Genomic DNA, 27,289 nt, shown 5'->3' on the forward strand with positions numbered 1-27,289 from the left:
TGGAAGGATAGCAGTTGCGTAAGGCGCGAACGGCGGTGGTTGCATTGAAAAGTAGCGGCGTAGTGTCATGAGAGGCGGTCTCACGATCCGCCCTTCTTATCGGTCCCTCCAAGAGTCATGCATGTCGCGCCCCTCAAACGAGGTAAGTGCGTATTAATCGCTGGAGCCAATTCTCCAGGGAATTGCTCGACGATAGAGAAGCCGGTCGCATCAAAGTTTAACCCTTTCGCTGCTGTAGGCGCCTTTAGGCGGTTTGAAATTGTGATAATTGTATACTGTTGGCGCCTTAAGGGGATCCTAAAGTGACTTTTTTACCGATATAACATTATATTTCTTTTGTACCGAAATCTTTTTATTAATTGCACAGAATAGTAAATGCTTTTCCACGATTAAAGTACACACAGAAACAAACCGGGAACCTCCCGATTTTATGTTAAAAAACAAAAAAAATTGAAAAATTACAATTTTTTTATCGGCTTCTGTAACAATATTTGCTTTGTATGTACAAAATAAGATAGGTCCCCGCTAGATATTGCACGAAGGAATATAAATAAACTTTTAGAAATGAGTTTAGAAGCATAATGAAAAAGATTTCGGTTTCTAAACCGAAATCTTTTTCATTATGCTTCTAAACTCATTTCTAAAAGTTTATTTATATTCCTTCGTGCAATATCTAGCGGGAACCTATCTTATTTTGTACATACAAACTGCAAAACTTTTATATTAAGCAAATATTGTTACGACTTTTTTACGATTTTTCAATTTTTTTTGTTTTTTAACATAAAATCGGGAGGTTCCCAGTTTGTTTCTGTGTGTACTTTAATCGTGGAGAAGCATTTACTATTCTGTGCAATTAATAAAAAGATTTCGGTACAAAAGAAATATAATGTTATATCGGTAAAAAAGTCACTTTAGGATCCCCTTAAAGCGTTCAAATATCGCCTATACACTGTAGGCACTTTTAGGCGCTCAGTATCTATATTATCATTATTCAAATATCTTGATACGCGATGCGTGATAGCAAAAAGTTTTTCTATTTATAGTGGTCACAGCTAAATATATACCGTCTATCACGCGCGCTCTGTATTAGACTTCGCTGCAAAGGGTTAAATAGAAATATCTTCAGGGTTTTGCTTTTCAAAATGAAAGATTGATTAGATGGCAGTTAATTAATTTATTTATTTATTTATAGGAAAAATTATTAAAATTCATTTAAGTTTTGTTCTCTTTATTTACATCTGTCCCGTACAGAAGACTGTAATGCAATCGGCTGTAAGAGAGATATATAAGAAATTGAATTTACGATTACAAGATTTAGACTCTCAAGTAAAACAAATTTTAAAATTTCGCGACCTAACAAGAGCCAAATGTAAGATGGTAATGTATGTTTCAAAGAAAAGTAATTTTCCTTTGAAGCTAATTAATTTATAATATAGAATATAAATTTTTCTCGCTTCTACATCAAATCTAAATAAATTTCAATTCGAGATTTATTAATTTTAACTCTCTCACTCCCTTAAAGAAACGAGAAAAATATTAGGGTGAAGTCGCTAAATCAAAGGAAATTGAAAAAAAAATTATTCTACTATTTACTGTAGCTCCTTTGCATATATAATTCTTCAATTTCGTATGCAACAACTTAAAGAATTTGATATAATATTTCCATCTGAAGAAAAGTTAAACTAGTAATCTTCTCAAATTTCTAAAAAAAAATTTAATTAAATAATTAAAGATTAAATAATTGTGCGTAAACTTGTTTCGATTAATGCCGAATATTTTGTCCATATACGCTCACTTTATCTGTAATTGAAACAATTGGTCTTTCTCATTACTCCTCGCACTATTGAATAAACTGGAATAAAGAACTGTTTAAGAAATTAGGAATAATAGATAGAAACTACATTTTAAATATAGATTAATCAATTTTCACTTTACACTTTACGATATCTCCATAATTATTATGAAGAAAAGCAAAAATGAATTAAATTGCAATTACAAGATTAATCAATTTGTTGATAAAGTCAATTTGTATTATTTAAATAATTTGTTCAATTATTAATTATGATTTGTATAATGTTTGCTAATCTTGCTAGAAAATTTAAAACTATTACATCTCGATTTTGTGAGTAGATAGATAGGATTATTAATTAAACGCACACATGTTATATGCATTATATTACTGTCGGAAATATCCGGTTATTATGTAATCTTGTACAAAATTTCGATTGGTGATTCATATTTCGGGAGGAAGAGAACGCGATATTAATTCTTATCCAAATAAACCTTTTTTCAGTCAATAAGACAAGTAACTTCCGCAGAGACAATTAATTTGAATAATGACAATTTTAGACAAGATTATAAATTAAGATTAAATTATTTTGTTGTATATACAGGGTGTCCCGAAACTAACGCTTGATATTTTAAAGGCAGATTCTCTGGCCAATTTAAAAACGATTTTTCCTCAGCGAAAATGTCGAGGGAGATCATTATTTTTTGCATATTCCCAATTTTTGTCATCATGTATTTTTCTAACTAAGCCTTAAATTAAAATTCTATTAAAGTAAACTCTACCTAAAATTAACTAAAGAATGTGACTTTATTAATATTTTATTCCCATAAGCCTTAGGTTGCGAAAAACTCTTTATTTTCAATCGTTTATAACTCGAAAACTATTAGTGCCGCGACATTTTCGCTGAGGAAAAATCGTTTTTAAATTGGCCAGAGAATCTGCCTTTAAAATATCAAGCGTTAGTTTCGGGACACCCTGTATAAATATAATGAACAAATATAAAAAGAGATCGCACATTTCTGATGTTCTAAAGTCGCTACCAATTGCAGCTAAATCTTCTTCCTTTATCTAAAAATAGCGATGGAAAACGAAAATATTCTTGCAAAACTATTTTTATTATACACAGATTTAGCATATCTTGCATTTTATAGGAATATTATCCGAGGCAATATTATCTCAATCTGTTCCGAGAATATTGTCTGAGATTACATTGAGGAAACATTCTGCGAATATAATCAGATCTATCAACGGTGTAGGGAAGAAAGGAAAGTACACTTGCACTCTGAATTCATAAGAGAAGAGAGAGAAAAGAAAAAAATTCAATTAGAAAATAACTCTATCACATAATATACATATTTTTCAATATATCTATATTTTCTTTCTTACGTATGATAAGCATGAGACGAACAGTTTATCGATGTTGAATGAGTAACGATAATCGTTTTCTGACTCTAACTATCATTAAAAAGCGCATTGGAGGTATTCTTATTAATTATAAAACAAAAGGAATAGTTGAAGGTCAGTAGGAAATATGTACATGAAATGTACTTAGTGATCGATGAAAAACGATATCTTTGTACAAACATTCCTCGCGAAAATAAAAAATATTTAGATTTCAATATCATTAGTGAGTGAGAAAAAATATTTGGATCTCCGTTCGTATTAAAACGGATATTTACAATTTAATATTTTTTTCACATAAAAAAATACTGAAATTTTTGATAGAACATATTATCAATTTATTATATGTACATGTATAGTCAGCTCACAAAAGAAATTGAAAAAATCCATAAAAGAGATTCTTTCCTATGAAAAATTCAGAAAGCACATTGTTATTAAAGTAAATAAAGTATAATAAAAATAAAGGAGAATAATAAAAATCACGTTCTCACAATTTTTTCAATATTTAATGAATAATGCAATCTTATTTAATAACTTGCATCATTTCGAAACAAAAATATAATAAAACTAAAATATCAAAAAAATTTAATTTAAAAATAAAAAATGAAATTAAAATCCACACATAAGTTTGAATAAACTAATTGTATTATTTTCATTTTTAAGTCAATTTCTTTAAATATAAGTTTACATTTTCTAAAGTATCTATTTAAAAAGTGCAAATTTTGGAATCTTAAAGCGAAGAACGTAGCTTTCTTTTATACTTCAATATTTGAATCGCCTATTGAATCGAATACTTTCGAGACCGAACTAGATTGAGCTTGCAATCGAAGGCAACGAATGTGTCGTGTCGCGAACGCACTCGAATGACAAGTTAAAAACCTGTTGGTCGTCCTCGTGGTTGAAATATTATGTGCCAAGAAGATATGTCTGGTAGTTACACTCTTGGGCGCTCAAATCTCGAGACGTTTGCTAATTATAAATCGTCTCGCCGCTAAACCGCTTATTTCTTCTGTCAATGAAGAATGAATTTTACGAGGCATGACTCGGAAAACTCATCAGTTTACAGCTGTCAATCACTTTTAGATGCGATATGATCATTGAGGAAAACTGCATTATGTAATCTTACGTTTGAATCTTTGTACTGAATCGAAAGAGAAAGAGAGAGAAAAAGAAAGAGAGAGAGAGAGAAAATATAATAGGAGAAAATGTAATCGGCAATAATCAAATGAGTAATGTCAAATCAGTAATAATCAAATGAATAATTAATAATAGTAGTTACAATTATAAATCAACTATAAAAGGCTTAAAATGGCTTAAAATGAAAACATCATAAATTGTAATTGAATTATTGCTCATTAATTGGAAAATTATGATAGTTTTCAAATAAAATTTGTATTCGTTAATTAAGCAAATAATAAACTTTTAATTAATCACATCAGGTAAAAATTAGATTTGTATTTTTGAGATATTCTTCTTACTCCAAACAATTTCTCCTCTAATATTTTAATGATTTATTTGTCAATTATTGATAATAAATACACACACACACATATACATATATTTATATGTATATATGTACGTGTGTGTATTGTATAATAATATGTAATTGATGGATTTTTATAGCAACGTCAGGCGAAGGTTGACTTCAAAAAATTGCGTCTCTACGTTTATTTTACGATCGACTGTCCAAGATGAGAGACTCTACGTTTTGAACGATGATATATTCTCTACTTAACCCTTTCACGACATCATCGTCATCTTACGATGATAAACGATCCAATACGAATGTCATACGAATGTCATAGATTGTCATTCCTGCGAATTGCAAAAGATTTTAAATCGCAGGGAAAAGCATAAAAAAAGTAAGAAAAAGTACTATGATCTCATTGTATATACTTATAAAAAAAATTATAACAAAATTTTAAGAAGAATTTATCATTTTTTGAATAATTTCTCCGACTAATCTCTCTCTCTCTCTTTCTCTTTCTTTCTTTCTATATACGTGATATTAATGAGATAATAATATAATAATCCTATATTAATACCTGCTTGATATTAATAGCCGTAATACGCGATACATGATTATATTAATAATCGATAAAAAAAAGGAGCTACTGCTTAAGGGGAAGCAACGTGTTATGATCAGACGGACTTGGAATCTGGATATCGCGATATCGCGAGACACGATAACACGAAATCGGACGATGCTCCAGCTCCAGGATAACACCGGATAACGATCATCGCGTCGAAATTATCGACCGCTTTCTCACGACTGTTACAGCGTAATTGTTGCAGGCACGATAAAGTCAAGCGTCCATTTGCGAGGGCCGCTTAATTCGCGATTAATCATCAATGGAATGATAACAATGCTATCACGCTCTCATACCTCAAACGTGCCTCATCTCTCATATTCTCTTTATTTACTTCGGAATTCGTCGACTACTCACAATTAACGTTTAACGAGCCGCATTTCATTGCATTTCATTACATTTCAATAATAATAAGTCCATACACATGAAAATAATTCTTTCGCCTCAAAATAATTTCGCGCATTTTGTAATTATATATTCTATTGTCTATTTGTAATTATATATTCTATTGTATCTTGTAAATTATATATTCTATTTAGTGTCATATTATTAAATTTATGTATACTGCGTTTTACCGCATTTTTTCTGAAATTCGATGGAAATCGATTAGAGGATAAAACTGCAAAGACATCATAGTTATATTGCTAGAGATCGTTCATAATAAGTTTTGCAAGTATTCCACTTGATTGTAACGCGAAGACTCGTTTTATCCGCATACGTGACCTCTTACATACCAGGAATAGATCTGTGATGTCATTCAAAGTAAAGCTCTCTTTCTATGTCAACGCAGGTGCTTTCCCGATAATGTTAATGGATTTTCCTACTTACGTCCCGCGAATGTCGCCCCACGAAACTCCCTAATCTCGATAAATGGATTAATGTGAATATTGCTCAACCCCTGATCAATATAATCCACGTATCTTATCGACTATGTTAAATTCGATTTTTCTGGAGAAATAAAACAATAAAGACTTATCATTAGGATTTATCTCAGGAGCACATTGGATTCTGAATGAAAAATTATGCGAGAGCTTTTTCACTTTAATGAATAAAATTTTAAAGGTAGAGATGGATCCGAGAATTAATCTTTTATTAATTTATATGGGTTTTAAAAATCGACATTATAATCTTCCTTTTTTTCTCTATTAACCTCAATATCCTTCTTTTAGAAGATGATCTATCCATCCGAAATAAGCAATTAATAAAATATGCAATTATAAAACATTTTTTTTAATTATCCATCGAATATCTTAAAATATATCGATTAAAAAGTATATTATATGAAATAATAAGTAATCGATACAAAAATAACGTGTACATAAATGAGACTTTTAAAATTATTGAATAAAATAAAAATCCTGCGATTACCAAAAGTTATTAACTGACTGATGCCATATATGTTGCTTTAAAAGTCATTTTTGAATGCATTGATGAAAGACGGAATTTATTATTACAAGCTACAATTTGTGCAAAGCATATGTTAACTGATGTTATACACGTAATTTAACTTGTCAACACTTCGTATAAAAAAACATTTCGCCTCCGACTGTATCCATTATGACCAGTCTTGCTTAGATCTCATCTTTCAACGAGAAGCATCGAGTGCTGTCGGCTATTGTGCGCTACTTTATTTAGCATACATCCATTGATGAAAAGTGGCGCGTGCATGAGTTTGCGTGCAGAGAATGATTGGCTTAAACGAAACGTACATTTCTCTCTCATCGTCGCTCATTCTTTCTCTCTTTCTTTCTTTCATCTCGCAAACTTGTTGAGGAGTTCGTCTATTTGTAACCGGCTTTAACACACTGCAGTTTGAAACATTAAAAATAAGCTCGTGATCGCCCACGTAAACAAATATTCGGCGCGAATCGAACAAAATGTAAAAAAGAAAGAGAAGGGTATAACGTCAAAAACAAAAGTCATTGGATCGCTAAAATCGTCCACGTGAATTTCATTCGTGTGATTCGCCAGGTGAGAATTGGGTAATCGAATTTAGCGTTAAATTACATATAGCATGACAATCATGTGATGCTTTATCAGCAGGAAACATGATTATCATATTACGTCCAATTTACAATTTTGTAACAGAGTTATTTAAATTGTAAAAAATGTTGAAGTTGAGTGTTATAAGCTTTTAGCGATTAATTATCGATGCTTCTTATTTAGTATTACATTAATTCTAAAATAATTTAAAAGAAAGAATTTATAAAAAAATATAAAATATTAATCTATTTATGCATATATATATATATATATATATATATATATATATATATATATATATATTTTTTATCATATTTATATTTTATATTTTAAGAATGATAAAAAATAAATGTGGTTATTAAAAAACAAAATGAATTATAAATGACAAAATTTGAAAAATAGAATATCAGATATTTGATTTTTTCTGACTTGTGTAAGTCATTGCGAATGCAAGAGCCGGCTTATTCAATGCGTAATTGCTATGAGTACATTAACACATTCGTGAGGCGGTACGTAGGCGCATGAGCGACGAAAGATCGAGCAAATCGATTTCACCTCATTCGTATTTAATGTTGCTGACACACGTAACGATGATGTGGATATTTTTGAAACGGAAGAGAGGATGTGCCGCGTTTGCTCCAGAATTCCTGTCTCTTTTTCTCTTTGGTGTTCTCTGATTTCACGAGATGACGCAATTCCATATAGCCTTCTCCGCACTTACTCTCATATTGCATAATCGCCCTAAAAAGGGCCAAAAATGAGATAAGAGGAATGTGTAATTTATTCGTGAGAAGGTTTAACAGATTAGCAATTTTTATTGGAATATCAAAATTAAAATATAACATAGTATAGATATAAATATTAGTAAATCTATAAACAAAGATTTAAATAGAAATTTTTATAAATTTGCAAATATAGTACATTAATATGTATAAATTAATTATGAAATGTCTGATTATAATACTTCATTTTCTCTTGAATCTTTTTTCATAGTTCAGACAATTATAACAATATCTTTCTGTTAATTATAATCGACTATATATTCAACTTTAAACTTTACTTTTAATGGAATTTCAAGATTATAAATTTACATCAAAATTGACATTTAAAAGATTTAAAAGATTTAAGACATTTAGAAATTTAATGTGTCTTTTTTCTTTTTTTTCTGATATTTACAAAAAAATTTATTTCAAATTTTATAGAAAAATTTCAGGCTGCCTATTCTTTTCTATCCTATTTTGGAGATCCTTCTTCGATTTTCGAGTTAACACGCTTTTGCGTTGCACGGAAAGACTGTTGAACGGGAAATACTAAACGGGACGGGTTATATGATCGTTTATGCGTATCGATCGATAGAAGGCGGAACGAATAAAGTAGCGAATAATGCAACCAACACCCGCAATCGTTGTTAAAGTAGCACAAATCGCGAAACTAAGGTGATCTTGAAAAAAAAATTATATTTCCAGCATAATACTCACAAAATACTAACTCGATATTATCGATATTATTATTGTTATTGACTATTTGCTTGTAATTACACGTTTGAAATTGAAATAGTTTATGTACATTCATGTACATGCAATTTAAGAAATTATTGTTAATGATTTTCTCAAATTCTCAACACAAATTTTTCTTTAAGTAGTCATAGAATTAGTCGTAAAATATTAAGAAATATTATGAAAAACGAAGATTTTAAACTTTTATACATTTTATTTTTCATGCTTTATTTATAAGATTATATAATTATATTATTATATAATTATAGTATAATTATATTATTATATACACATTATACAGTAATTATATTATAAAATAATTCATATAATTATAATATAAAATCATTATATATATCGTAATATGTTAATCTTAATTTATAACCATAATTTATAAAAACATTTTTTTTTAATTTTTTTATCAGAATGTATAACTTAATATATTTCAAAAAATTATATATTTAAAAAAATGTATATTATAGGATAATGCTTATAAAAAATTTAATTAGGACGCGCGTGACGTAATTTTAAGCATAATATACATAATGGAACGCGTATCAGCAGCTTAAGCTTAACAATATAGCTTCATATTACCGCGTTAAAACAACCTTTTGAATAGATTTTAAACGAAATCTTTTGAAAAGGAAATATTGGACTGTCGAATATGTATCCCCAGCGTCAATATTGAGCGACTTAACAAATCCTGCGGTATTCAACCTGCAATGTATAATAGATGTTTTGTTTTAAGGAATAAATTATGATAATGATTATGTTATTTAGCATCAATTAACTCGAATATTCAAGCTTGCTTTTTGTAAAAATATAATTTCGCGTTAAAAATATTTCCATTCCAAAGTTAAGTTGATTGTTCTGCGAACGGTAAGAAATCTGCTTTGACATTATATGTGCAAATAATCTTATCTTTTAAAAGGAAATTAGTCGCAGTTCCTTTAACTTACAATTAGTTTGCAAACTGAGATTATCACATGAATTTAAAAAAAAACATAACACCTATGTAAATTTCTTATCTAAAATGTGTTAAGTTTGTAGTTTTTTGCACAGATTGGAAATTAACAAAGATGCATAATAAAAAATTAATTTTTTTAAAAACAAACTAATATCTCTTTCAATATACTAAATAAATAGAAATAAAGAATTTTGTACTGTTCACTATTAATTTATGCATTTTTATATTTTATATTGTTAACTACACCATTTTTTGTGCATTATTAAATATAGTTATAATAATATTAATGTTTTTCATTTTAATAATAAATATACTTTTTCATTGTATAATATTATATATTATTGTATATTATATACTATATATTCTCTTTAAAATTCTATAAAATTCTATAAAATTTGAGTGACATTGAATTTTTTTTTCGTTACTTATTTTTTTCAAAAAATTTCACGTCACCTTTTCATTGATGCGAATCGTAATCTGCATAGAGAATAAACGTCATTTCGATCGTTCTAATGTTTTTTGTTCATTAATCCACTATTCTGATCGCGCGAATTATACAAAAAATTATATCGAAGATAAAAAATGACCCAAATGAAATAGAATAGAAATAGCCTTTACAATCACATTAACACGAATTATTCTCGCGCATGGAATAAAGAGGTCCACTGAGAATTATAACTAGATTAATAACTTATGTCTCCTTCATATACGAAATGTCCCATAAGTATTCTCAATATCCTTTTTTCACTATTAAAATTAGATATTTAATATCATAAAACATAAAATCATTTTTCTTTTTCTTTTAATATTTTTTATATATTAAAAGAAAAAGAGAAATAATTTTTTAATTATAAAAATTGATAATTACTTTTTCATAAGATTTATTATCTCTAAAAATAATACTTATTAAGTAATAGTATAAATTTCTCTACTATATTTTTTATTAAATTAAATTAGAGTTTTATAAATTTTTGATCTATAAAATTTTGTATAAACTTTTTATAACATTTCAAAATAAATTTATTCATATAATATATTTTATGTAATATATTTTTTATGTATGTGTTTTCTAATTGCATCGTCAATTATGACTTTTCTTTAAAAGAGAATAACATTTTCTTGCTATCACTTTTAGAAGATAGTTTACAAAAATTATTATTATTCTCTTATCTTCGTTTAATTTCTCGACTTTTGTGTGAAGAAACAATAAAATGAATACATATAACGCACAACGTTTTCCAAACGACAAAGATTTCTTACGATCAACGCGGCCTTGTTCATGAAACTATAATAGTTCGCTTTCCGACACCTCCGCAAACGGGAATTATTCCGCACGCGCTTCAAATTAAGGGCAATTGGATCATTGTGACACTTTACAATGAATGGTTATGGTTATTAATGCAATTTGACCTGTGGCGGCATGTTAATATTACGAAACACGTGTCATTTTAACCTGGTATCATGTACTTATATATATGTACATATAACGAAGTATATGACAAAATTGTAATATTATCTATGTTAAAATTAATATTCGATTTAATTAAATCGAAACAATGTAATTAGTCAAATGTATGCAAATTTCTATAATTAAGTAATTAATACATTTAAATATACAGAGAAAGAGAGAAAGAGAGAGAAATAATGTTTAGAAGAAAGAGTATTTATAAAAAAAACAAAATGTTTATTTTTTTTTTAATTTAAAAATTTAGTTCTATTTTAATCTAGAAAGCATATCTGTCATTAAAAATTAAATATGTATTCTGAAACACATTACATATGTATTATTCTTTTTTATATATATTTTACTTTATTATATTTTATATTTTATTTTAGTTTGCAATTTTCTAAAAATATATTATACAATATATTAAATACATTAATTATTGCTCATTTTATAATATTTGCTAGCAATTTGTAACAAAGTGTAACTAAAGCTCTGTATATAAGTAATTAAAGAATTAAGTGATAATGTCACGTTATGATCAAACATAAAATTCAGAGAGCAAAAACATAATAGAGTCATCTATTAAATATATTGCTTTTATGCCCTAATAAAGATAAGACAAGTAATTTATAAATTACTTATGTAGCTTACTTATGTAACTTATAATGCACTTAAAGTTATAACTTATAATGCACCTAGAAAATTAAAGAAGTTTTCTATAAAAAAAATAATTTTTTGTGAAAAAAGTGAATTTCTTATTTTCGATTTTTTTTAAATATTTAATATCTGTATATATTGATTATTGCAAGTTAATTTTTTATTATTTCTGATTTTTTAGATGATAGATTTGTATTGTTAGTATCATTATTTTAAATATAGATCTTATTCCAGTTGGTTATATTAATTGACTATGTTAGTTGTGTAATTATTATTTTAAATTTGATAAATTTGATAAATTTTCCAAAAACAGATTAAAATTAAACTTAAATGAATTATTTTTATCATAGATACAAAAACACAATTTATAATTTTTAAAAATGTATATACTTAAGTCACTATTTTAATATAATAAAAAAAATCTAAGTTCTGATATTTTTAATTAATTTATTTTTTTTCAAAAATAATTTTAATGAATTGAATGGCTCAGATGTCAAATGATGCAAATCCGAAAAACAAAAATTTAAGGCTTTTTCGTTCTCTTTTATCATATGTATACATAAAAATGATTTAACTATGCAGGTTTGATTGATCTTGAAGAGAAGACGATTTCAGTGTCATAGTTATACTCATTGATGACAGGTCGCATTGTCTGCACCTCAAATCTACTAATAACTCGAAATTGAGTTTGGGTGGACTTGTACCACTTGGCATCTGAGCCACTCATTAATGATATTTTTGCGAATTAAACAACAAGCATTACATCATTCCGATAATTTTCAATTAGATGCATAATAAAAATTTTTATCATAAACGTTTTATTAATACCAATATTAATAAAAAGTACCAAGAAAAATAATATATTAAAAAAATAAGGAATAAAATTTAAATTTGTCCCTTTCAAACATATGTTTTTCAACGTTTGTTTTCTTACAAAAAAATGGCTTTTTTACCTCTTAAAACTTCTCAAGTTTTTATTATTATATCCTTTAGACGATTCTTATATTTAAATACACATTGAATTAGATTCATTTTTTATTTATTTAATCGTCTTTCTTAATATCCTATTTATGTTGATGACGCCGTCGAGAATAACTATTGCTCCGATATGTGTTGAACGCCATCCAATCGCTTACTTTGTTGCCTCGTGTTACTATTGTTGTCGTATCGGATTGCTGCTTCACAGAATTTTGTAACTCAATCTAATCTAATTCACGCCATGCTGACACGAAGAACAATAATCGTCGCGACAAGACGAATGAAATCACCAGCTTTCACATCACCCCGCACTGCCATCCTCATCATCGTATTCGTCGTTTGAAATCGTTAAAGGCGTATGTACAAACACAACGTTGGCAATTACATCATTAAACAATACGCCGGAATATCGGTCGCTTTTAAATGAGCCTGGATTACGAGGCTGTACGACTCTGCGAAGACGATGATGACGACGATTAGAAGGAGTTGCGACGCAATTTCTACTTTGTCGATGATACATTTCGCGTCGCGGTGAAATTAAAAATTTATCCACATTATTGATCGGGTACTAATCAACGTAATGAAAATCTGATGATGTATCTTTTTATTAAATATTCGATGAAAAAGTATATATGTTATCTCTAATTCTTCAAGAAATTATCATGCGTCGAAATATCAAATGATGCGCCTATCAACAAATTGAAGATATATTTAGTATCATCGCTTATTTTGATCGATTTCTTTTTATTATTGATCATTAAATTCAAATATATCTTTTGCGAATATATAACTCTGGAAAACGTCGAAATAAGTTATATTAAAGGCCTAATCTAGTTTAGCAGTATGAAAAATTGATTTTTAGGAATTTTTTGAAGAATATTAGAAATTGATTTTTTTGATGTTATACATATATTTTTCTGATATTTAAATAGTCAGCATTTTTTAACATTAGATATTTAATTTTTTTTTATTCAATTTGAACTATCTATTTCTATGAACATATTCAGTATATTCAAAAATGTATAGTTCGATATGATATGTTGCTCTTCGTGTAATTGTCTTAAATGAAAAAATTTGGTTTAGGTTTATATTCCGTAGGATATTTTTAAGATACTGAGTCTGATTTTATTAGAAAAAATAAAAAAATAACAAAGTAGTGAGTCATTTTAAAACATTAGTTGTTTCAATTTTGCTGATAGTTTTCATTTTTTCAAAATCAGAAAAACATATATTAATTTTTTAAAATTTAATTCTAAAATATAATGTCTCCAACAAGTATTCTCTTTCATTTAAAAAAAATTGAATTATTCACACATCCCATCAGTTTTTAAAATATCTGTCACACCAACTTTGCAAATAATATTTCGAAAAAAACGCGTTTAACAAAGTTTTACGAGTAAACAAGTTTTGTAAACCCATTTGAAGATTATATCCTAGAAGCACTATTTTATTCAATGTTTTATAAATGTGTCAATTTAGCGAATTTTTTAATAAAATTTGGAAAATATACTCTCCAGACATTTCAGACTTCGTTCATATTTTCAGAAAGAAAAATGAAAATTGACTTTTTTTCTCTCTTAAAATGATTGGGCCTTTAATTGAACATGAACGCGAGCGTAAAATTATTTCTCGCTATTACCAATTTTGTCCGTAATTTTATTGTGTCGTTATATTTATTGTTTACATGCACGCGTATTCATTGTTATACATCATTTCCTTGCTTCACATTGAAAGGGCCACTAACGGTGAGTTGGCAATTGTTACAATGGCATTAATAAAATTTAAAGTAAAATAGTATACCAGAATAAATTACAAGGCAGCGCGACAAATAAAATCAGCTTACGGTGCCAACTAAAAAAATATGCTGCCGAAAATGTAAGACAGCGAGTTAGCCAAAGGAAATAATTTAAAGTCACCTTGGTGGGTTAGTATAAATTATTCGACTATATCAAATAATATTGTTAAAAGAATATTTGCAGGGAGATGTCTCTGCAACAGCCTTTTCATGCATTGTTTGCTCACAAATTTGTTTCATTATCGAACAAACATGAACAAGAAATTGAGGCTAAAATATTATAGTCACGTAATAATGCTAGAATCACGTAAAGTTGATAATCAATTTACAGAAAGGATGTAAATGGTATTCACGAACATATTTATCTGAATTATTAAAAAAACTCACAGATGGGCTATTGCTATCATATAAATTGAAAGAGTGCGATCTGACTAAATTCAGACTGTTATCACTCGATTTTTCAACTGGATTTAATCGCATAACTAAATCGAATGGCCGCGCGTACGTATAATCCAATCTATTTAATTTAAAAAAATCTTTTTTTTTAAATCTTGCATGTTCTGAAAAAAAATATTTTAAGCTGTATATACGTTATTTAGCTGAACACACTATATTATATATTTAGAAATTATAAACTAAATATTTATATACACACACACGGATATATATACATACATATATATATATATATATATATATATATATATATATATATATATATATATATATATATATATATACATACAAGCATGAATAATAACACATAATTTATAATTGATTTTTTAATAAAATGAAAAGCCATCCCTAATGCGTTTAAATTATCCCAGAGCTTTGTTATATTAATTAGAGTTCTAACAGCTACAATGACAAAAGACTTAATGAAATATTAATTATCTGTTAGACGAGGACTTATTTCTACCGTATACTGTTACAAAATTAATTAATTGAGAATATACTAATTAAATAATTGAGAAAGACTAATAACATTAAAGTAAAAATTAAATCGACAATTTGATCTTATTTTATTTTTTTTATTTTTATTTTCTGCGAAGACTAAATTAATTAATAATTTTTGTTATATAGAAACAATAAACGTAAAGAATTCAAGTGATTTAAATTTTCAAATTTGCATATGTGAAAAATATATATCTCATGATTTATTCCGATATAAGTGTGTGTGTGTGTGTGTGTGTGTGCATATATTAATTCTTCCATTTGGATTTATATCTAGTTTTTTCATAATCCCCCCATCTTGTCCCACAATTGATCTCGAGAAAAGTTTTGTTATTTTCTTGAAGCTTTTAGTCTTATGTAATATGTATTGTCGTATATGTCAACAATTCTTTTCTATTGAAGAGAATTAAGAATTATATTTCTTTTTCCCTTCTCTCATACTCGCAGTCTGTCAGGTCAATAATCGCACGCAACACACATACACACATTGTTTCATAAAATTTCAACGAATTTCAATTAGCTTTGCAATGTTCTATAACAAATGGCTGTATAATTACAATTGCTGAAGGATGCTAATCGATTAATTATTTAATAATAAATATCAGATATGATTGTACAATTTCAATTATTTATTATTATCTCCAAAAATAATCAAAAAGTTTGAACTTTTTGAACAACAATTCATTAATTGCATAAAATATTATTATATGATATTCGTTATATAAGCTAATCTTATATATATTCGTTAAGCTTGTTGATAAAAATTTAAATTTAAGTTAAAAATTTAGTTGTATTTATTTTTTTATATAAGATTTATACGTATATATGATATAATATTACAATATTATATTATGTTGATATTTATTTTTTGTTTAACAATAAGATATCACTATTATTAAATCCGAAAAGAACTATTGAAAGGATTATATTTTATTATTATGTTTTATCCTGAGCTTTTTGGAAAAGTACTTCTTTTGAGATAACTGCATATTGCCTCTTTTTCTATCTCTATTGCCTATTGTCTCTTTTTCTATCTCTTTTTCTATTTCTAAAGGAATTGCGCTCTTTTTTGAGGAGTACATGTGCTTATTTATTCTGTCTGTTGATAAAAAAGACCCTTTATGAGATTGATTTTTTTAAGCTGATTCTTAAAAATCAATAAGTGTTGTCACTCTTCATGTTTTAAAAGACCTTCCAAGTTTTTAGAATCTTTGCTTGTATGAATGGAGATTCAAATACTTTTAAAATTTATAAAGCTACAAATATATTTAATTAAACTTTTTTACAATTACTTATATTTTTTATAACATATTATATTATTATAAAGATTGTGTGCAATTCTCATTTTTGATAATTTTCTATAAAAAAAGAATATCTTAGCTTTGTTTAAATTTGAACGATCAATTTGAATAAAATCTTATTTCGATACTTAATTTCCAGTACATATAATTGAAAATTAAATTGAGCGAAAGGAGAAGCTTTCTGACATAAAAAATTTTAACTAAAACATTAACTTGTCCTTCAATTTTGTCATGGAATCTGCGTATAATTTTCGATGGGGGGACCGTCCATATAATGATCACGTCAAAACGCGCTTTAATGATGCAGTAAATGATGTAGATGTAATCAACTTCCATTTTATGGTCGTATTTCGCGATATCGCGCAATTATTTGCACGGATTCGGACCGTGTCTATATATGTGTGTATATGCGCGCATAAAGTTTTAAATAATATGCATATTGTTCGAGTGCTTTTTTGGCACGAGAGGAGTTTCTCGTTAGCGTCGGAGGGGATTTCCTCATTTTTGGATCATGCGACTAGAATACAACAGCTGTCATTTGAAATAATCAAATCAAATTAAGTCGAGCGAACTGCTACGTGACTAAACCGGTGAGAACCAAAATCGCCGCTCAGAAATATGCACAGCGCTGCAAAAGTAGACGAAGAGTTTGCGATTTCTCGGTAGTGACCTCAATAGTTCCGACAATTGTTCGAGCATTCCTGTTGACGGCAAGAAATAAATTTTTTCGTGTAATTAATTTTCACGAATATTAATTATTTTCGCGCATTTTAATTCTACAATAAACTTATATTCTCTTCCAAAAGGACTCAAAAGCTGCATGATGCCTCGTATGCATTCGTCCAATTTGCTCGTCGATGAAACAGAATTCGGCTTTCGCGAACCACGCCGAAGTTGAGGAATGCAGGGGAATTTGCGCATCCGATGAGATCGATAGCGCGAAGCGATAATACCTAAGCGAGGTCACCTTGAGGAAAGAGAGAAGCGCACGCACCCCCGCCTCGAAATTCTCGCGCCGCCATATGAAAGCAAGCGAATTTCGCGGGCATTTCTCGTTATTTATCTTCGGCGAAAGAGAAGCCGGTGCTCTTCTGGCGTCCCGCCACGCGAACTATTACGGTCGCAGCGCGACGACTCGATAATAATACGATATAATCGTTTTTGTCACGTGGGAATACGCGGCGAGATTCGTCGCCTCAGTCACGAAAGGGATGCGGCACGAGCCGGTCGGTTTTCTTGTCGCGCGACCACCCTCCTGTGATTATCCGCGTCCGTTGATTTGCTCGTTTACGACACCTGGTATGACAAATTTATCGTTAATATCAAACACATGAAGCTGATTGAAATATATTTATAAGCGGACTTTTTAACTTCCAACAGATCAGTGAAAAAAATGTTCCAATGTCGTCTCTTTAAAGAATCGTCAAAGCAAGTGTATTCATTATATCATATTTGCCTGATTTAAAAGAAAAAAAAATATATACATGTATATATTACAATCTACGTTTAAAATAAAATATCGCAAATACATTTCGTGATATCGATTGTTAATTTAATAAAAAAAAAATCATACAATAGAGGACATTAAGTCTTGACAAGTTAGCGAAAATTGTTTCCTTCATCTAGTATTCTTAATTGTATATAATTATATTTATAATCTCTTTTACAATTTAAATAAAATGATTTTATTATAAATGTCCTTATAAAACGCGCGTAATAAAATAATCATAATAAAGGTTCTGCAATCATCAGCACAACAAATAATTGCAACAATAATTCGTATCGTTAATCTCGCAAAAAATTCACATTACGCTAACTAATGGTCCCGGAAAGATCAGAGTCAAAAGTAGTTCTCGCGTTTATGTAAGGAGCGGCGGAATTCAGAATTATTTCGAGCCCGGCGTGTCGCGCGCGAATTATACACGAGGACAGACCACGTGGTCCAAATCCATCTCACCGGACGGCTCTAAACTTAGGAGTCTGCACAAACTGAGAGTAACAAGTCCGTTCGGTTGTTTTCGTGGCGCTTTTTACTATTACACAATCTTTTTATAATTTCTTACATCTCCCTCTATAAACACGCGAAAATGATGGTCCATGAATAAAAAAATATAGCAATTCGCGCGCAACTCATTAAAATTGTATAAACTTTTCAACTAGAAACGTATCCGTAGGGATTAGCCGAGCATTGATCGGAAAAGTTCAGTGAGTGAAAAAAATCATGCGATAAATTCCGGTTTTTACTGTCCCAGACTTTATTCAACGGAATAAATTGGCAAAAATTAAAATAAACTAATGTGTGTGTATAACACTGAAATATATTTACGTAACTTTATGCAACAAGATATTTTTGCTTTAATTAATTAATAATAACTAATCATTATAATTTCAAAAATGAAATCAATATAATAAGATTTTTTAATTCAAATCAATATGTGAAATTTTTAAAATAATAATTTTGAAGATATAAATGTTATTAAATTTTATATTTTTATCTGAAAAAATGTAATAGTAACAAAATTAAACATTTTTTTATCAATATAAATTTGGTTCGCGTTTACCTCTCAGAATCTCTTAACAAAACTAATTTATTTGCTATGTTGATTCCTAATCTATTACGGATTTTATTTTAGATAAAATTTAAATTAGAAAATATTTTTAATTAACGAACATCGACAACAAATTTTTTATTTTAATATCTTTAATAGAAAAGACCAATTTTTGCCATTTTTTTCTGGAAAATATAGCTTTTACCACTATACATAGATTTTATCCAAAAAATATGGAATTTTGCCAACTCTGCTAGTCCCTATCGAAATTTGAGAAATTTGTTTTTTTGAAAAACGAAATTTTTCGATCTAAGCCATCTTAAAACATATTTACGAAGATCTATATAGAATCTAGGCGGAGTCCAATTTTGTAGAATTAATACTGTTATCAATAGAAATATAATTACAAATCATATAGCAATTGATAAATCTATTAAATATATAAAAGCTAGATAATTAAATTTTGTACTATAAATTCATAGACTGCTTTTCACGATTGACAAATTAATCAATAGGCATATTATTGTTTTTTTAAATTTTAAAGTTACATACATTATTTTTTAACAAATGTATACCAGTATACATGCTTTACACATGTATGTAAAATGCACACACACTTTAAATAGAGTTTATAGTCCCCCTAAAAAAAATCTCGGATGCATCTTTGTTTTCAAGTTTTTCAAAATTTCTTGCGTGATATTCTCGTACTTTGAGCTCACGTGGATTTGTTTTATTGCGTTCATCGAACTTTCATGTATACGCCTGTCGACCAGCATTATCGATTGCAACTATAAAGCACCAATTGCAACACCCTATCGCAGTGTTTCCCAAATGGCATATTTCGTGAAATGCTGGAGTTTCGTTGAATGAAAGTAGTGGTTTCCGCGAACAACCGCACAATGATCTTAGGTAGATAGAATTCATTCAACTCGCTTATTCTGATTCGATCTAATTTTAAGGATAAAAGGACATGATTGGGATAAAATTGCTTTGTAATCGAAATAAATTGCGAAACACTGCTATCTTGAATCGTTCCATTATGAAAGAGTATGACAAAGTATCATTAATCAGATTGCAATACGTGCTCCAATTTCCCTTACTTATATTGTATCACAGAAAATAGAAAAAGATCGACCATAAATATTATTTGGGGAAAAACTTATGGAAATAAATATTGTGTGTTGACATTAATACGTTGTTTAAGACTCTCCTTTATGGAAATTCTTATTCTTCCTCTAATTAAAATCATTTAGAATTTTAGAAGATGAATATGTATCTTTAACCAAATCGTTCTACTGTTTTATAAAATTGCTATAAAGTTTATAATGACTATAAATAGTCTCTGTGAAATTTACCACTTTAAAACAAGCAATTATGATTCGTTATTGTATTGTATTAAGAGACAACAAAAGGGAAAATTTATTGTTTAAAATTTTGATCAAATAAAAATATATTCTTAAAAGATTTCATATCATCTTTATAAAATTTTTTCAAAATATATACAGGGTAGGCCATTTTAATCTTCGGACGTAAATATCTCGTATAGTAAGCAAGATTGAAAAAAATGTTTAAAACAAAAGTTTTTTGACTATGAGGGGGACATAAGATGGTGTCATTGATTTGACCTTGTGTAATCATTTGAAGGTCACGTAAAGGTTACCTTCAATTTTTTAAATGGAACCTGCTATTTTTCATTACATATTCTTATAGTTTATCTCAAGAGCTTTCCAAAACACTATAATTAAGTACCTTTTCGTTAAGTACTTTTTGAGTTATGAGGCTTGAAATAATTTCTTAATTTTACATAAACCGTAAAATATCTTGTAAAATATTCATTTTTCGATTATCTTACCTTAATACTTTTACGTACAAAATAATGAGAGGAATCAATTGGTGTAAAGAAAACACATAATTGTTTCGAAAAAAAAAATGTAATTGTTAATTGCAAATTACATTTTTTTTTCGAAACAATTATGTGTTTTCTTTACACCAATTGATTCCTCTCATTATTTTGTACGTAAAAGTATTAAGGTAAGATAATCGAAAAATGAATATTTTACAAGATATTTTACGGTTTATGTAAAATTAAGAAATTATTTCAAGCCTCATAACTCAAAAAGTACTTAACGAAAAGGTACTTAATTATAGTGTTTTGGAAAGCTCTTGAGATAAGCTATAAGAATATGTAATGAAAAATAGCAGGTTCCATTTAAAAAATTGAGGGTAACCTTTACGTGACCTTCAAATGATTACACAAGGTCAAATCAATGACACCATCTTATGTCCCCCTCATAGTCAAAAAACTTTTGTTTTAAACATTTTTTTCCATCTTGCTTACTATACGAGATATTTACGTCCGAAGATTAAAATGGCCTACCCTGTATATTGCATTTTGTTTTTTTTTTTTAACATGAAGGAAAATTTAATCAAGCAAAAGATGTTTTAAAAGTACCTAAAAAATCAGTAAATGCACCTGAAACGTTAACTAGTTTACTTCAGCAAAGTAGCGTTAATCAAGAAGATAATGAGATTATTTGTCAAAATAATCCTATGAAAATGGAGTTATATATTTCTATCAGAATATAAACAAAGATTAGTGAAGCTTAATCTTCACTAGTTTTAATAAATTATTCACTAGTTTAAAAAATTTTAGCTTTGAGAATTGTAATTCACTTTAATGAATTGATAAAGTGATAAATCGAATTGATAATCATGCACAATAAATCTAATTGATATATAATCTAATTGATATATTTTTAGATATACACACATCAATTTTTGTGATTAATAATTATGTATCAATAATTATATATCACTGGAATAATTATAAATTAATAAAGTGTAGTCTTTTTGTCAGAAGAACGTAAAAAAATTGATGATGATGGTAAAATAGTTATAGTATTCGCGTAAAATAAAATTACACTACTATTTTATTTAAATAGTAAACAATGAAAAAATATAATTATTATTTAAATATACTATTAAGTAAAATATACTATTTAAGTATACTATTTAAATAAAATAGTAGTGTAATTTTATTTTGCGCGAATACTATAACTATTTTACCATCATCATCAATTTTTTTACGTTCTCCTGACAAAGAGTACACTTTATTAATTTCTAGTGATATATTCAGTCGTATTCAACGTATATAAATAACACAGAGAGAGAAAGAGAATATCAATTATAAAAATTGTATTTTTCTTTCTAGCTACCGTGGGACATGATCCGCAGACGAGCAACGGCAGTCAGCCGCAGCTGCAACAGCAGCAGTTACAATCTGGAGGTTGGCTGGGGGGCGGTGTCGGTGACACTGGCAGCGGACTGGTCTGCCGATCATCGTCAGGCAAATCGATCAACGGCAGCGGCAAGCCGTCGTTATGTCATCATCCTCAACAACAGCAACAGCAACAACAGCAAGGCCAATCTGGGGGTGTGGGGGATGACGAAGACGGGGGTGGAGGGAGCGGAGGGCTGGAGGGGACGGACGCAGAGGCGAACGACCCTGTTCACCTCAAGAGACGGGTGGGACTCGTCAGTGGGGTGGCTCTAATCGTCGGCACGATGATCGGCTCCGGGATCTTCGTATCGCCGTCGGGTCTGCTGCTGCGTACTGGCAGCGTCGGCGTCAGTTTTGTCGTGTGGACCACGTGCGGTCTGCTGAGTCTGTGCGGCGCCCTCGCCTATGCCGAGCTGGGCACCATGAACACGAGCAGCGGTGCCGAGTACGCGTACTTCATGGACGCGTTCGGCGCTCCGCCTGCCTTCCTCTTCTCCTGGGTGTCCACCCTGGTGCTCAAACCATCGCAAATGGCGATTATCTGCCTGTCATTCGCCCAGTACACTGTCGAAGCATTCACCGTCGATTGCGAACCACCCAGTGAAGTGGTCAAGGTCGTCGCCTTGCTAGCAATCGTCTTGATACTCTTGATCAATTGCTACAGCGTCAATCTGGCCACTGGAGTACAGAACGCCTTCACCGCCGCCAAGCTGATGGCGATACTCGTAGTAATTGTCGGCGGTTCGTACAAATTGATACAGGGTAACACGCAGCATCTGCAAGCGGCATTCAAAACTATCGACGGCACCACTATCAATTTTGGCCGCCTCGCCACCGCTTTCTACACCGGCCTCTGGGCCTACGATGGCTGGAACAATCTCAATTATGTAACAGAAGAAATCAAAAATCCTTCCAAGAATCTGCCTAGGTCCATTATGATCGGCATACCACTCGTCACGCTTTGCTATGCGCTGATCAACGTATCTTACCTGGCAGCCATGTCGCCATCGGAAATGATCGAGAGCGAGGCTGTAGCAGTAGTAAGCAAATTAATGTGTCGATGAGAAAAGATATTATATTTTTTCGCAATAGAGAAAAAAAAATTATCATGAAAAAGCGATAATAAGATAATAGAAACACAGAACATGTTCGCCAATTTTCTTCAATATCACTTTAAAAGTTGAGTCATAGAGTAATCTAGAGATAACGGATAGTTTTTCAAATTCGATACATGCTAGGATTATTGTCTTCCAATCAATTCATTTTATCCGGCTATTTCTATGGATTAAGATGCTCTGTGTTTTGCAGACGTTCGGCAATCGGGTACTGGGCGTGATGGCGTGGTTGATGCCGCTTTCCGTAGCGATTAGCACATTCGGATCCGCTAATGGTACACTATTCGCCGCGGGTAGGCTCTGCTTTGCTGCATCACGAGAGGGTCACCTGCTCGACTGCTTGAGCTACGTACACGTGCGACGTTTTACTCCTGCTCCAGGCCTCATCTTCCATTCCCTCGTAGCAGGTATTACACAATGCAAGTCATTATGCCCTGATTCTCTCTCAGATAGTTTCTTAGACATATCCTAATTAATTTTTCAATCTTTTGTATCACTTGAGATTTTACTTTATATAACATACGCTGTATTTTTTCAAGGTGAGATTGTCGCTATTGATTATTTTGACTTCAAGGTATCTAGACGCATTAAGCCAAGTCATTGATTTCGCAGGCGCGATGGTTCTCTCTGGCAATATCGACTCGTTGATTGATTTCTTCTCATTCACTGCATGGATATTCTATGGCGGCTCAATGCTCGCTCTGCTGGTGATGCGGAAGACCAGACCGAACCATCCGCGACCGTACAAATGCCCGCTAGTGATACCTGTGCTTGTGCTCATCATCTCTGCATATCTCATAGTGGCGCCGATTATCGATAAGCCGCAGATCGAGTACCTGTACGCGGCCGGCTTTATCAGCGCAGGCATGCTCGTCTACCTCCCGTTCGTAAAGTTTGGATATGTGCCCAAATTCATGGGTAAGTATACGCCACTATACGGTGTTAAAATAAGTCCGAGCTGCAGAGTTCATAGATGCCCAGACATTTCACAGTGTAGAGCATCGTTATTATCTGATTATAAATTGAAATAAACCTTTAGAAAAAATAGAAATATACTGGATTCTCTCAAAAATATACCTCTAAAAAACATATTGCATTTCTTATATACAATAAGTCATTCCTGAATAACATGAATAGAGAACACTATCTAATCATGTAATAAAGCTATAGGTGTAATACCCTCTTTCAGCGATGTAAAAAGAAGATATCTTCTATGGTCCTGAACTTAACAGAAATGAGAGTAATTCGCTATAGCAAAGCCCCATACAGTCTATTCTTGAGAGATTCCAGTATATATTTGTCACTAATTAAAATTCCAGTCTCAAATTTTAGATGTAAAGATTTAAAATTAAACTTGAGAAAATCTAGAGAATTTTTTAAAAATCTCAGATTATCATTAAAGCTTAAAAATAAATCTCGCGCGAAAAGTCTATATGAAAAACTACTAAAATTTAGAAATTTTGATATATATTGAAATTTAAAAGGAAAGATATTTAAATTTCGAGAAATTGTGCAAAGATTGAAATTCTCTAAAAAAAAAGTTAAAGTTTAATACTTAAAACATCTATTTTATTCTTCTGTATGCTTTTAAATTTCTTATTGAATACTCGTGTCTGTTTTCTGATTGCAGAAGGTGTCAACGCTTTTCTGCAGATGTTACTAGAAGTGGCTCCGACGGCGGTTGCCTTCGACTGATTTCGAGAGGTACAATTCTCCAAATCAATGTACAGTTCTCTAAGATGCCGAATCATTCCATTATGGCATTGCGTGAACTGTATACACCTGAATAATAATCCTATTTTAAATACAGACAAGAGCATTATATATCCTATATTACAAAGCTCAAGGCTGGCCCAAAAAAAACAAATTCATAAAAAAAAATATATATTATATAAAAATATATATTATTTTATTACTTGTTATTCTTCGTACATAGTACAACATGCAGAAAAAATGTTATTGTTAGATAATAGATAGTTGATGTTGTAACAAGACAGCAATGAATCAACAGAAAATATTTTAAATGTTTACAGTTACAAATTGGCTTCTCTTTTTCTTTATATATCCTTCTTTTCCTTCCCCATATTTTCCTAAGGTATTACCTAAATTGTTACATATCATTTTTAACTCCCAAAAAATTTCGATATATATTTAAATTTTACTAATATATATTTTTCAAGAATAATTAATTTAAATAAAGCATCTAATTTTAACAAAGAATAGTTTCGATAATTACAAATCAAGTTTTTATTCTTCTAATTATCTTTTTTACAAGATACTTTATTTAAATTTGAATAATTTTGGCCAATTTTTAAAAGATGTTTAAAATATTTACCAATAAATTCAGTTCTTCCGTTTGGACAAGGTATCTTTTGGTACCTTTCCATAAATGCTTAAAATGCCACTATCTTTCTTTTGCACTTTCTTAGACTTAGGTTTGAGTAAACTGCTTGCAAGTCCAGATGTATATTTTTCTTTTTTCTTCCTTTCTTTCTCTATCATTCGACTCTTCTTTAAGGTCTTATAATTTGTTCTTTTATTCTTAGGAGGTTTCGCGCCTAAACTGATGGCAAGCTCGACCTTTGCTCTTCTTGCCTTTGGTTTCTCGAAACCAGACATACCGAATTTAATAATGTCATATCGCAGCCTTTTCATCTCCTTTTCTTGTTGCTCCTTCAGTTCAGCAGGCGTTTGCTTTATTTCAGAATTCTTCTCTTCCTCATCTTTAGGTTTTAGCTTTCTCTTTGGAGCTTCGTAATTTACAGAAATATAATTGCTTGTTGCATTTTTCTTGATTTGGGATCCACGCGTTGGTACAAAGTCCTCCATCTTTCTTGTTTAATCTCTTTTCTTCAATTATAAAAATATATATTATTAAAAATATAAAAATATATATTATTAAAGATATATATATATTATTTAAAAAATTTATTAAAATGTATTATTAGAGAAAATATATTATTAAAAAAATACATATTATTAGAGAAAATATCAGCTTCAATTAATAAGAAATAAGTTAAAAGAATATTATAACCTAAAAATAGTAGTCTTAAAAGAGGTCACAAAATATATTAAAAAAAAAAACATTTTAAACATCTCTTTAAAAAAGCAAAAGTTGGCATTATCAATAATTATGGAATTTTAACTTATATCAACTCACAATCATAATTACACACAAAATATTGACACTTTCCTTTCAAGACATGCTCCAATAAAGGCTACGTTCCGATATTCTGCGATAGTATGCGTGACATAAACTATAGATTCTCAGTACTGGCAGTGAATATCGGAACGCAGCCAAAGATTGCGTTCGAACATCTACTCGTCTCTGGTTGAGGTCGAAAAAACTCAGATTTTTTTGAAGCATTTGAATGACCAATCGGATTAAAGGAATTTTATTCCTTTTGCCCTGATTGGTTCATCAAACTGCACTATCCGAATTTTTGAACGCAGTTTCTTTTTTAAAACAAGCCTAGCTTTCTAGCTTTTT

General features: G+C 29.8%; 2 protein-coding genes across 8 annotated transcripts; one reads left to right on the forward strand and one right to left on the reverse strand.

The window, feature by feature from the left end:
- Nucleotides 1–25,902, forward strand: LOC145976042 (b(0,+)-type amino acid transporter 1). Of its 4 annotated transcripts, none has more exons than XM_083106942.1 (5): nt 1–142; nt 22,616–23,724; nt 23,993–24,206; nt 24,412–24,717; nt 25,430–25,902. In XM_083106942.1, exons 1-5 carry the CDS (start codon nt 118–120, stop codon nt 25,492–25,494), a joined length of 1,719 nt encoding a protein of 572 aa, XP_082963068.1. In that variant the 5' UTR covers nt 1–117; the 3' UTR covers nt 25,495–25,902. The 4 variants fall into 4 exon arrangements, with proteins under 4 accessions (XP_082963068.1, XP_082963069.1, XP_082963070.1 ...); XM_083106943.1 differs by lacking the exon at nt 1–142 and adding an exon at nt 14,997–15,101; XM_083106945.1 differs by lacking the exon at nt 1–142 and adding an exon at nt 18,019–18,154.
- LOC145976045 (40S small subunit processome assembly factor 1) lies at nt 22,585–27,067 on the reverse strand. 4 transcript variants are annotated; one of them, XR_014440163.1, is made up of 4 exons: nt 26,960–27,067; nt 26,135–26,649; nt 25,716–25,901; nt 22,585–25,581 (listed from the first exon to the last, which is right to left on the reverse strand). XR_014440163.1 is itself a non-coding variant. In XM_083106952.1 (3 exons), exon 2 carries the CDS (start codon nt 26,626–26,628, stop codon nt 26,143–26,145), a length of 486 nt encoding a protein of 161 aa, XP_082963078.1. In that variant the 5' UTR covers nt 26,629–26,649; nt 26,960–27,067; the 3' UTR covers nt 22,585–25,581; nt 26,135–26,142. The 4 variants fall into 4 exon arrangements, 2 of the variants coding, with proteins under 2 accessions (XP_082963078.1, XP_082963077.1); XR_014440164.1 differs by having other exon boundaries at nt 26,976–27,037; XM_083106952.1 differs by lacking the exon at nt 25,716–25,901.
- Nucleotides 27,068–27,289: the final 222 nt, after the last annotated feature.

This window comes from Camponotus vicinus, unplaced genomic scaffold, assembly GCF_025532165.1.
Source record: "Camponotus vicinus isolate PSW18456_S1 unplaced genomic scaffold, iyCamVici1.0 SCAF_8, whole genome shotgun sequence".
Lineage (NCBI taxonomy): Eukaryota > Metazoa > Arthropoda > Insecta > Hymenoptera > Formicidae > Camponotus > Camponotus vicinus.

Coding starts and splice junctions, on each gene's coding strand:
- LOC145976042 (XM_083106945.1), top strand. CDS start 18,067: ATGCGGCACGAGCCGGTCGGTTTTCTTGTCGCGCGACCACCCTCCTGT. Junction 18,155..22,615: donor TTGCTCGTTTACGACACCTG/GTATGACAAATT, acceptor TTTTCTTTCTAG/CTACCGTGGGACATGATCCG. Junction 24,207..24,411: donor CTTCCATTCCCTCGTAGCAG/GTATTACACAAT, acceptor TTGATTTCGCAG/GCGCGATGGTTCTCTCTGGC.
- LOC145976045 (XM_083106952.1), bottom strand. CDS start 26,628: ATGGAGGACTTTGTACCAACGCGTGGATCCCAAATCAAGAAAAATGCA.